Below are 12,482 nucleotides of genomic sequence, written 5' to 3'. Positions count from 1 at the left end.
GGCGCGTACCGGGGGCGAGCGCCATGAGGCCGCCGGCGGGCTGCACGCACAGGTTGCGGTGCGCGCACGCCATGCGGCCGTCGGGCAGCAGGCGCCAGGCCTGCGTGGACGCGCGCCGCCCGTCCGCGCGCCGCAGCACCAGCGCCGCCTGCACGCCCGGCCGCGGCGCCGCGCCCTCGATGTCCAGCACCTGCGTTGGGTATTATATATTGCGTTACAGTTCCGGTGCACATACGGCGACGTGACGTCGAGCCTCATCTCCACTATATACAAGCGTTACCATGGCGTGCGGCGAGATGGTGGTGTCGTCGGAGAGCATGGCGTCGGTGGGCTGTGGCGGCGAGCTGCCCTCGTGGATCAGCTGCCCGCCCGGCCCGCGCCGCCACAGCTGCGACCTGAGGCACATACCGTTCTCTTAATTTTGTAGAAATCAAAAATATGGTTAAATCGCACCGCAATTTCAAAACTCCAAACGTTACAAAGGTTGTCCCATCATCTAATGAATATCATCTCTCTCTAGGTGAGCGGGCGCCTGACCTGTCACCGTATCGCTTGGTAGCGAGCTGCACGCGCGTGGAGCCGGCGGGCACCTCGAGCACGAGGTCGGCGGCGGCGGTGGCGGTGGAGGGGGAGGGCGCGGGGAAGCACACGTAGATGAAGTTCTGGTAGAGCAGCGCGTGCGCCGAGTGCAGCGCGTCGAGCGGCAGCGGCAGGCGCGGGCCGCCGGGCGCCCGCAGCGCCACCGCGCGCGCGCCCTCGGGCTCGGGCAGCGCCCAGCGCACGCGCGCGCCCGACCGCACCACGCTCTCCTCGCTGCTGCCCACCTGCACGCACAAAATTATCATTTTTCATAAAGTATCCTAACGCTTACATATTTATATGTTTTGACTTTGAAATTTACATAAAATTTAAACAAATCTTACTCGCTGAATCTATACGTAAAACAAAAATATTTTAATAATTTTTATGTCGAGATGCAGCGCGCTGACCTGGTGGAACATGATGGCGACCGGCGAGCAGTTGTCGATCCTGAGCGGCGGCGGCGCGCACTCGGCGTCCGTCAGCACCACCAGCAGCGCCGCGTTCTGCCGCACCACCTCCACGCGCAGGATCAGGTACGAGCCGCCGCTCTCCCTGGAAATGTACCGGACATTTCATTATTAGGAAACCTGCTTTTTACGGAACGCAAAAATAACATCGACGTTTTTCATCCTGACTTAACAATGTATTTCCTAGTTACATTCTCGACACTATCCAATTTCCAAAAACTGAACCAAAATTAAATGGGACTACCCGTTAGACACCACCTTTAACCAAACAAAAAAGAATCATCAGAATAAAGAAACTCAGAAATCAAGACTGTAAAAAGCGCGGCAGTCCTGTTTCTAGCAAAAATTTAATTGACCTATCTGGCGGTGATACCTGCAGGCGATGTGCAAACTCCGCGGCGCGTCGATCTTAAAGCCGCCCGACCACGCGGTGAGCGGCGCCGCGGCGTGGCTGCCCCCCGCGCTGGGGGCGGCGCTGGGGGCGGGGTCGGGCAGCACGCGCACGCACAGCAGCGGCTCGCGGTCCCAGCGCGCCCAGTGCCACGGCAGGTAGCAGCCCGCCACCGCCGACACGTGCGTCGCCATCGCGCCGGGGTCGCTCTGCCGTGCGACGCGATACGGCAAAACGTTAACTCAGTTTACTTCTTGTATCAAAATAGTGTTAAGTTTTACCATTTTACTCTGTTTTAATGAAGTTGCGGCTAAATTATAATATATGTTCGTTTCTGTCTAACGCACAAACAGTTATTTCTATTAGTAAGAGTACAGATAGATAAATCAAACTAAATCTGGGAAAGCAAAGAGTTAAGCGAACGTAAATACCAGTTATAGTGTTATACGATAAAACTACGTGAGTTAATTTTAGTCTGATAATAATGTGGAGTGATGTGCTTATTACACATCTGTGCTTAATGCAACCGATTCAGGTGTCTTCGTATTTTTTTTCTGGTCCACTAAACGGGCGTTACAACTGATATGTAAGTATTAGAATAATAAATGTAATGTTAAGTCGAAAGGCCTTTCGCCCGTAGCGAGAGCGAAACACAAAAAAATGGAACCAAAATGTGAGGAGAGATGTAAGCGTGGTCTCACGAGCGTGGTGGCGGTGCACTTCTGCGCGAGCTGCAGCGCGCGCGAGGTGTTGTTGTGGATCTGGTAGCGCGGCGTGAAGGTGACCACGTTGGTGCGGCGGTGGCGGCCGCGGCCGGCGCGCACGCTCACGCCCACGCTGTAGGCGCGCTCCTCGCCGCCGCCCGCCTCCAGCCGCTTCACCGCCACGCCGGGGCCCAGCCCGAACGGCGAGCACCACTGCGACAGTGCGTTAGGACATTGCGACCGCAGTCTGCGTCTCGTTCATTAGAACCAATCAATCATACAAAAAAAAAAAAACAATAAAACTATCCACAACGCAACATTGGCAAAATTGTGGCAACGCAGCACTGCCATTCATAAAAAAATATTAATTGAATTGAAATCGTACAAATAAATGTATAATTACTTTGTAATTCTAGTAATTCGTTCTATAGCATAAAAACAAAATGAAGATGAAAAAAGTAAAGAACAGGTAAAATTCCATACGAGAGGGAATCGGAAGGCGCGTGTAGTGTCGCTCACCTCGGGGTGCGGCGCCAGCGCGGTGCCCAGGCGCGCGCTGAGCGTGGGCCCGTCGCCGTCCGCGAAGGCGAAGGGCAGCGGCGCCACCATGCGCGCCAGCTCGTGCTCCGCGAACTGCCCCGCCGCCTCGCCGCCGCCGCCGCCGCCCTCCGCGCGGAACACCAGCGGCAGCCCCGTGCGGTTCACCAGCCAGTACGCCGCCGAGATCGACACCTGGCGGCGCGCACGTTCTTATGAGTTGCACTCGACGTTTCCTACCCATCGGGTCGTTGTCATGATGAAACGAAAAATTTCAAAACTTCACCTTAATCCCATCGGTTTTCTTAACGGTGACTCTCGCATTCAAGTACAATCTTCGTCCTTTCACATCTCGCAACTTGAGTCTCGCCGAGAAAGAGTTGTTAGACCCCCCTCCGCCGCCCACGCTGAGGGCGGAAGACCAGCCGAATCCTTCCAACTTTACGGTTATCTCGACACCTTCCTCTACATCCAACTGTCAATCATAAAATTATATTAAATTAATATTTCAATAAAATATTTTATTTTATTAGAGAAAATGATCGAATGAATAAAATGCTATATCTGAACACGAAGCACCTGGTGGAAGGGCTCCGTGTGCGCGGCGGGCAGCGCCCCGGCGACGGCGCCGGCGCGGTACTGCAGCTCCAGCGGCAGCAGGTTCTCCAGCCGCAGCGCCGCCACCAGCCGCAGCGTGTGCCCCGCCAGCGGCTCCCCGCGCTCCAGCGGGAATCGCTCCCGAATTATCACACAGCAAAACCTGTTGCACCATTATCGATTTGTTTCTAATAATATTTATTTATTTATTTAATAATAATAAACCCTTTATTGTACACACATGAAACAAAAAATATTCACAAAGTAAAAAGTGGTACAAATAGACGGCCTTATCGCTAACAAGCAAAGTCTTCCTGAATGGAACCAGAACCAGAGGCTTTAGGGAAAGTTTGGAGAAAAAAGAATTAAATAAGAAAGATTTGGATTGTAGAAGGAGCATAGAAAAGCAAAGCATTATGAGAGGTGCAAATGAAAGGAAAATGCAAATATAATATTATATTACTGAAATAATAATGTAACTTCTTATTAAACAATTGTGAGAATTACTTAGTATAGAATTCAGTAAAAACAATGTGAATTTGAATTTTTGCATTTATAAAGTACCATTAAATTTATTTGAAAAATTGGCAATAGGGTTGGTACACAAGAAATCGCTTACCTGTAGACGTAGTCGTGCGGCGCGCGGCACTCGTAGTGCAGCAGCGCGGGGTGCGCGGGCGCGGCGCGCCAGTCCAGCGGCGCGGGCGCGGGCGCGGGCGCGGGCGGGCGCGCGCGCACCAGCGGCCGCGTCCACAGCACGGGCGCGCGCGCGCTCAGCGGCGCCGCCCACCACCCGCCCGCCGCCACCGTCGCGCCGCGCGCCCCCGCGCCGCCCCACTCGCCCCACTCCCCCCACTCCCCCCACTCGCCTGCAACACGCCGCACCCTCAGACTACGTACGCTCATCGGTTGTTATGTTATAGCTAAAGGTCTACACGACATCGATAACATACAATTGCAATAGAAAGCAAAACTTCATTTGTTAGTTCGTACCTATACATAATAGTGAACTCATTCTATCGCAGAACACATATTAAATTTAGCAGCAAAAACTGTCTTTATAGCTGTACTTTAGCAAACCCATAATGCATAATTAAACGCAAGTCGAAAAATGACACTTCAGCTCATCACTTGTTTTACGCAAATTTCGCATTAAATTACATATTGATAATGTTAATATCTATCAACACATATGAGTCGTCGAAATGTGTTCAGTACAATCCTAATGCATTCTAACCAGGTTCGATATGTATCTATACATGATACAATGAGACTACGGCGCATGATATCTAAAGCGTTCACAAGGTCGCGCGGAATGAGTGGCACAAAGCTAACGCATGTGGACGAGAAGGGCGGAGGCCCGTACCGCAGCCGAGGAACACGGGCAGGCGCGGGGGCAGGCGCGCCAGCGGGGCGGCGCACAGCGCGGCGCGGCGCTGCAGCGCGGCGCACACGGCGCGCACGCCGCTCGCCCCGCTCGCCCCGCGCGCCCCGCTCGCCCCGCCCCGCCGCTGCAGCACTGCGTGCTCTACATCGTCCCTTCACTTTAGTATTGCTGGACGTACGTGTTACGTTAATTTACTAGTGGCCGATTTGTGACTTTGACTGAAATATGTCAACGAAAATAAGGCCGCTTTACTCATTTCTTTCTACGACTATGACGAAATCTAATGTATAATAAACTCAAACGGCTAACAATTATTTGTGCGGCAAGAGACTAAAATTACAACGAAGTGCGCAGTATTCTATAGTATTAGTAATGTTTAAAGCGAACGATTAAAGTGAGAGAACTGAAGCATAATTTATGTGGCCGAATGCATATTTTAAACTTAACATCCCGAATAGTTTTAAATAATATTAAATAACTTATAACATAATATACCAAAAGTATATATAAAATTAAAAGTATTCATAGTTTTAACACCTCATACTTACTGAATACCTGTACTCGCCGCCTAAATTTTAAAATGGAATTTAACAAGACGCACGCATCGGTCCTACTTTATCGTAAGTAATATATATAGTGTAAGTATTGCAGTGAGCACTGACCGTGCGCGTGCGCGTGCGGGAGCGCGTGCGCGTGCGCGTGGTGCAGGCGCACCTCGACGGCGTGCGGCAGGTCGTTGCGCAGGCACAGCGCCGAGCGCACGGTCACCAGCTTGCGCGCCGAGCCCTCCAGCGACACCTCCAGCACCACGCGCGCTTCCGACCCGGTTTTCTGCAATTTGGAACACCGCATTAAGAACAACGCAACAATATATTTCAACGGAATTTTAGCAATTCATAGTGTCCATTTCATCTGCAACACGAATTAAAACTCTCTTTCAACTGTGAAATTGTTCTAACCTTTTTCTTTCTCCTATCTCTAATACAAGAGACTTACATTATGTGTAATATGTCTGAAGAAGACGCCCACTCGGTCAACGCAGACGGGGTCCAGCGGCGACCAACCGTCTACCCGCACTACGAGGCGGTGAAGCGGCGCGAGGGGCGCCGGGTCTGAGGGCGCGGAACCCGAAGGCGCCGGCGCCCCGCCACGCGCTCTTCCGCGCCGTGCCCCAAACGAGAAGGGCTCAGTGTCGCCCGCGCGCACGCACACCCAAGAGTCATCTGGCCCTGACCATGACTTTGTTTCGCCACCCTCCCGCAACCTGGGAAATTATAAACGCTGGGTAAAACTTAAATGCACACAATACTGATGGAAAAGTATTGCTTCAGTTAAATAGCATAAATTAAATAGCATAGAAAAGTGTAAGAATAAAAAAGAAAAAGTAATATATATGTACAAGCAACACTGTATTCTTAGGGCCTTATCACACCAGCGATGTGCGAACGGCCTTAAGGAGTTGTATATAGCATGAACCGCTCATATTTGCTTGATTATATAACATAGGCCTTCACAAAAATATTGAATTGAAATCAATAAAAGGACAAGAACAGCTAGTTGCTCATAAAACTTGATCGGTGGTAGGAATTGCAAACCATTGTCTAAATCACAATACGTGCAACGACTAACTCATCAGAGGCGGTGGTGAGCGTGGTGAACCAGAGGCGGTGGCCGGAGAGGTTGCGCAGCGCGTACGGCACGAAGGGCGAGCGGCGCCGGTGCCCCGCCGGGCTGCCCTTCGGCGACTGCTCCCCTTGGCTCGAGCCCTGCTGCCCACGGAACGAGGGAGATTATCAGAAACTACCCGCAAAAACGCCTCACTTTACTTGCAAAAATGCGTCGGAAAATTATAAAGTCTCATAATCATTTCAGTCTCAAGTTGGGACGATTTACAATCAGACAGCTCACTTGCAGCTTTTCTAGCGCTGCTGCGACGAAAATCAAATAACCTGCCGTACCTGAGGCGCATAATAATCGGCGGTCCAGTTGGTCCTCACGAGCCGGATGAGGTCGACGAGCGCGGACGTGATGTTAGTGTTAAGTATCTCAGAAGACGATATCTCCAGCTGAAGCCGGCGCAGGGAGAGCGCACTTGATAGCGTGTACTCCCAGCGACTTTCAAACCTGCAAGGAATCATTTATTATAATGTATAAATTGAAAACTGTACTATTATTCATTTATAACTTATTTATGAGATGTTAAATGTAAAAATTGTACCGAATTTAAAAACTCAAAAGTGAAAAATAAATCAATTTTATTACCATAAGCGCTACTCACTTGTCTAATTTAAGTCAGTGCCAACCAAGCCAAATAGTAAATAAGTAAGTTACTACTTGTGATATTATAGAATAAGGAGATAATCTATTATCTACTACCATTAGACTTGGCTAGCGCCGACTTTAAATAGATGAATCACGACCGTAAGTGAACAATGCTCCAACCTCCACGGTTCCACAATCGGCTCCCAACCAGACAACATGCGGTTGTAGTAGTCAAGCGTGAGCAACGCCTTTAGGCGCCCCCCGCCCGCGGCGGTGCGCCGCCCCGCGCCCCCCGCGCCGCCCGCAGCGCCCATCGGCACCACCGCGCCCTCGGTGACCGCGCCGCTGGTGCTGCCTGATGGCGTCGATACTAGGATGGGATCTTCGAACGCCTCTTCCACTTTTCTCAAATCCTGTATGAACATTTTGGAAATTTACTTCCAGTTTCCCAAATTTGTCCTTTTTCTCAGTAGGCATTATTGATTTTTTTCTGCGACATAAATTTAAACTTATTAGTCACAATTTATAAAACAAATAAAAAAGAAATAAATACCGAAAAGGTTGCTATCACCTGTTCGAGCTGCAGGTCCGCAAGCGACAACTCGAGCAGCGGCACGTCGGAGTCGAGGCAGTCGTCGATGACGCACAGCGTCACGCTCTCCGCGCTCACCTGCATTTCACATGCTCAAATATATTAAACCCAGGTTAACAAAGAACAGTAAATCATTTGCGCGTGCTAGTGATAAATTCTTTATACAATACCTTCGGTTACAATTAATTTGGGTTAAATTCGAAATAACGGACGAAAATGCTCTTAATCATAAAGCCTATTATTCAGTTAGTGATTATTTAAATGATAATGATGTATGGAATATTTATTTTAAAATTAGTGTTACGATGTTGACTTGTTTCAAGTGTACCTATATATGTACTTATTAGGATGACGAATAAATGATCATGACTATGATACTTAAATTGCCACTGAACAATGAGTGTAAAAACTTTAAATTATATCTAGCAGTTTAAAATGGGTTAAATCGAGTCTTAAAGAGTTGGTTACATACATACGTAGGTGATGCTAATTTACCTGCACAGCTCTCAAAGCCCTGCCCGGAGCGGGCTGCGTGCTCGCAGCGGGCGAGTGCGCGTGCGCGTGCGCGTGCGCGTGCGCGTGCGGGTGCGAGTTGGCGCGCAGCCAGCGCGGCGCCACGAGGCGGGACGCGTTGTTGTTGGCGCGCATGTGCACGCTGTTCGCCGGCTCATCGCGAGCGTCCGCACCGGCCTCGGTTTTGTCTGCGAAAATCATATTTTATGCACATTATTCATTGAGCAACGCTCTAATCTAACGCCAGTTCGTAATATCGTACCACAGTTACGATTAGATCTTAAATTAGCATCTAGAGGCGTAAGATCTGCAATGACCTTACGCCTCTTATTTTTATGCATCTTTTATATTGTAATATTTTCCTTTGGATTAAACAACATTAAAATAAAATGGCTTAATTGCGCTTTCTCTTAATCAGTCAAATTTTACTATGAAACAGAGTATGGTCAGAGCTTAGCCATATTTTTATTTTTATAAGTTAATTTTGGATGTCAGGGGTTATCTTTTTTATAATACGGTAAATTTATGTGTCTATTGTATAAAGTCGATATTCTGAAGTACTTATAAACATAAGTTTAAAGGAGATGTATGGGCTAATAATACATACACTCTTTGTTGATATGATACTCGTATATAATGATAAATGATATGATGATACATACCCCGAGCGCCTTACACGAGTCGCTATTGCAGACTGACTCAATAAGTCATAAATGAAGACGGTCGTGTAAAGCGCTGAATCAGGATGTACGGCTAGCCCGTACAGGAGAAACCATGAAAAAAATGATTTTGCATCAGGGTCAACAAAGAGCACACAACATAACACTGACCTGAAAGCGCGAGTCTCGCTTGCGCAGGCAGTGATTGCAGCATGGCAGCAAACATGCGCATATCGTGGTAAGACAGACGTAGGTTAAGTGTGCCCATATCCACCTGCAAACGGGAGTTTTATGAGCTTGTATAGCAAACAAACGTTTGGAGTAAAAAACAAAATAAATCATTAGGCACTAAATCTTACTGGTGAGTCAGTGAGTGTGTGAGTGTATGTCAGATGATTTAAGCGAGTGTGTATGTGAGTCAGTGAGTGAGTGAGTGAGTGAGTAGTGCGGACACTCACGTGCAGCACGCGGTCGGCGCGCAGCGCGAGGTGCAGCGCGGCGGGGTCGACGATGGCGAGCGCGGTCTCGTCCTCCAGCCCCAGCACGCACGAGAACACCTCCAGCTCGCTCACCTCGCACACCAGCGCGCGCTCCTCCGCCACGCGGTACGTGATCACCGTCGTGCTCTGCACAAAGCGCACGACACGACCTCAACGAATTTAAAAAAAAAACAAAGATTTCCAACTCAGATCTGAATCTTGTGGCCGTCAACCTCGTATAATTGAATACGTGAGCCTAACACCATTAGTATACCTTCAATATCACAGCATTAGTGTCCCACACGGACGCGTCCTCCACGAGCACGAGCTGCGAGTCGGTCACGTTCAGCTTCAGCTCCATGGGCTCGGGTGGCGCAGGCGCCTCCCCGCCGGCCTCTGCGTTGCTGGGGTCTAGCCCCCCGTATTCTGGCGACCTTTCCTCACTATAAAAATGACAATAGCAAAAAAAGTATAAATAACTTGTTTAAGTAATTAATTTAAATGTGGCAGCCGAGCACGCTTCAGCACGTGCACGTAACATGCTACTTTGTTTCGTACGGTGAGTATGGGAACAAGAGTTCCGTTTCCTTATCCTCACCCTTCCCTAGTCCACCTTCTTGCCAGTCGTCAATTATTTCCTTATACTTTACTCACTAAGCGATACTTCTGTGAATGTCCACGGGCGGGGGTGATCGCTTAACATTATAATCATAATATAATTGTAACATAATAGATGAGTCTAGAGAATATCTAAAGAATATTACAAGTATAGCTGGTCAGGATCTGCGGGTGGCGGCGGTGGCTGCATAATGAACTGGTTGGCCGCCTCCCACCAGTCCAGGATAGCCATCAGACGCATGTTGTTCACCATTATAGTGTACGCTGATGAGTCCGGACGTTTCCTGCGCACATTTTTTTTTCATGAAACGGAGAAATGTTATCATTGAATTTTTTAAAGTAACCTTAAACCACACCCAGGCACTAAGGTTGGCACTAAAGCACAAGTTGTTACCTGGCGTGCAGCTCGGCCTGCACGGTGTGCGGGTGGTCGGGCTGCGGCTGCACGATGCGGCTGAACACGTTGCCGCGCCGGTTGGCCGGCTCCGACGAGTACCGGCTGTCGCATACCAGGATCTCCTGTATTTGAACATTCAAGTTTTACAAGGATAGTGGCAGAAAATTTTTGGAAATTTGTGACCCACACACAAAATGTGGCAATCGAATATACATATAACTATCGTAAATTGTATTAAATTTTGATATAATGTTGGACTAAATAATAAAGTGCGTAACCATGAAAAACATTTCCTCTCTCATCTGAAATACTTAGCCGAATTTCATTATAAATAAAAAATTCCAATATTTTGATATTAATTCTTGCTACAATGTATATTACTCCTTATGGTATATATCTCTATTGAGACGCTACCTGTGACACGAGGTCTATATCCTGGCTGGTGTCGGAGTACGAGTCGAGAAGTAACCGCGACTTGATGAAGTGCACGGCGGCCAGCGGCGGCGCGTCCGCACGCCGCAGCTGCACCTGCACGTCCTGCAACAACAAACTTACGTTTCTCACTGTATCCGAGTGGAATAAGTGTCTTATGATTTCGTTTTGTGTTAAGATAGATAGATAATGGGTGAAAGATTATAATATTACTTTTTAACAGCCAGCTATTTATGAGTATTAAATATAAGATACTTATACATAGTATAACAAAACTGAGTGTATACTGAATAGTGATATTTAGGCCTTCCTACCTGCAAGTGCAGTTGCAGAGACCAAGTACGCCACACGTTGTCTGCCCCCACTTGCCCCGGCGCTTGCGGCGCGGGGTCAGGCGCTATGAGCTCAGGGCAAGCCTCGCCCAGGTTGTGCGCCAACACGCCGCGGATGAGTCGGTACTGCGCCGCATCCAGCGACACTTGAAGGGTCGTCAGCGTGCCTTGCATCGTCATGTCAGCCACTAATACCAGTATACGTTTAAATTTATGTAAAATATGTTATGTATTGTATTTAAAACGCTATGCACAATTCAAATTTAAATAAAATCAAGACAAGGACGAACGCGACGTATTGATGTGAACCATAATATTGCAAGCTCACCATTGTGCGTTTTATCGCAGTTGATCTCGAGCTGCAGCGAGAGGTGCGTGGGCGCGGGCAGCAGCGGCGGGCCCACGCGGCGCACGCGCACGCCGCGCGCGCCCCCGCCCCCGCCCCCGCCCTCCGCGCACCACACCGACAAGCCCTCCAGACGAATCGTGCGCACGTCCAGTAGCTCGCGCTCCGCTACATATATGAGATACATTAACGCCCTTACAGACAGATATACGTAACGTAATGTGATGTGACGTCGACTTTGATGCATTATGTGATGTTATGTGACGTGCTATGACGTGGTGTTTTATAATGATAATTTTGAAATATGTACGTTTATATTAATCTTGTGATGTGATGTGCGGGTAGAAGTAATGTGGCGAGCAACTCACGGCGGTTGGGGTCGAGCAGCGTGCTGACGGTGGCGGGGTCGCCGGCGCGGCGGAAGCAGTTGTCCACGTGCAGCAGGCGCAGCTCGGCGGCGCACGCGGCGCGGCTGCGGCCCGACACCGGCAGCACGATCAGCGGCGCCGCGCAGCGCACCTTCAGCCGCATGCGCGCCGCCTGCGCCGCGCGCGCCACGCTCGACACCTGCGGGGGCAGCGAGCTGAGCGACCTGAGCGGCCTGAGCGACCTGAGCGAGCTGAGCGAGCTGTGTGCGGCGCGAGCTATGTTCAACGTAATGACGGAACAGCTACAAGTTGCTCCATCGACTCGGATCCATTCATAATGTTTTATTTTTAATGAATCAGATAGAAAAAAAAATGGTTCACCATTCAATTGTAGCAAAATGTAGTACCTTTCGACGAGCCTGCACGATGACGTGCCGTAGGAGACTGAAGTCACGCGCAAACGCCTGCAGTTCCAACACGAAGCGACGCGTGTGCACGTAAGTCAGCGGCCCCATATCCAGCTCTAAACTCGTCTCGTACCCGGCTTCCGACGCGGCCGCTGGACTCAATCTAGTGAATACATTGAACGAAAATGATAACCGAGGCTTATGTTATAAAAATATAATCAATCTAATATTTAGAACAGGATCGATTGGAAATTACGAAATTTTTAACTACACAAATGTATTCGAATCCCGTATTGAAAACATAATTTTTCCGGTTCCAGTGATACCGACCGGTGGTAGTGCAGCGTGAGGGCGTCCCGCTGGCGCGTGCGCAGGCGGTCGCGCCAGAGCGGCGCGCGCGGCGCCAGGTCGG

General features: G+C 49.4%; 1 protein-coding gene across 1 annotated transcript in view; it reads right to left on the bottom strand.

Moving 5' to 3' along the window:
• The window catches only part of LOC119834900 (vacuolar protein sorting-associated protein 13D), a 32,031-nt gene that overhangs the window by 4,638 nt on the left and 14,911 nt on the right, over positions 1-12,482 (bottom strand). The window contains exons 32-60 of the mRNA XM_038359419.1: positions 12,401-12,480; positions 12,071-12,233; positions 11,664-11,862; positions 11,278-11,463; positions 10,932-11,137; positions 10,600-10,722; positions 10,183-10,307; positions 9,935-10,072; positions 9,445-9,613; positions 9,150-9,317; positions 8,863-8,965; positions 8,015-8,220; positions 7,499-7,597; positions 7,108-7,340; positions 6,624-6,789; positions 6,295-6,434; positions 5,662-5,929; positions 5,328-5,496; positions 4,645-4,806; positions 3,898-4,147; positions 3,261-3,441; positions 2,968-3,156; positions 2,664-2,876; positions 2,142-2,357; positions 1,423-1,649; positions 990-1,134; positions 538-824; positions 281-395; positions 10-190 (exon numbers count right to left, since the gene is read on the bottom strand). Coding sequence (XP_038215347.1) covers positions 10-190; positions 281-395; positions 538-824; positions 990-1,134; positions 1,423-1,649; positions 2,142-2,357; positions 2,664-2,876; positions 2,968-3,156; positions 3,261-3,441; positions 3,898-4,147; positions 4,645-4,806; positions 5,328-5,496; positions 5,662-5,929; positions 6,295-6,434; positions 6,624-6,789; positions 7,108-7,340; positions 7,499-7,597; positions 8,015-8,220; positions 8,863-8,965; positions 9,150-9,317; positions 9,445-9,613; positions 9,935-10,072; positions 10,183-10,307; positions 10,600-10,722; positions 10,932-11,137; positions 11,278-11,463; positions 11,664-11,862; positions 12,071-12,233; positions 12,401-12,480 — 5,107 coding nt within the window. The remainder of the gene's footprint in view (positions 1-9; positions 191-280; positions 396-537; positions 825-989; positions 1,135-1,422; positions 1,650-2,141; positions 2,358-2,663; positions 2,877-2,967; positions 3,157-3,260; positions 3,442-3,897; positions 4,148-4,644; positions 4,807-5,327; positions 5,497-5,661; positions 5,930-6,294; positions 6,435-6,623; positions 6,790-7,107; positions 7,341-7,498; positions 7,598-8,014; positions 8,221-8,862; positions 8,966-9,149; positions 9,318-9,444; positions 9,614-9,934; positions 10,073-10,182; positions 10,308-10,599; positions 10,723-10,931; positions 11,138-11,277; positions 11,464-11,663; positions 11,863-12,070; positions 12,234-12,400; positions 12,481-12,482) is intronic.

Source organism: Zerene cesonia, chromosome 20 (genome assembly GCF_012273895.1).
Source record: "Zerene cesonia ecotype Mississippi chromosome 20, Zerene_cesonia_1.1, whole genome shotgun sequence".
NCBI lineage: Eukaryota > Metazoa > Arthropoda > Insecta > Lepidoptera > Pieridae > Zerene > Zerene cesonia.
This window is presented reverse-complemented; position numbering and strand designations above follow the sequence as displayed.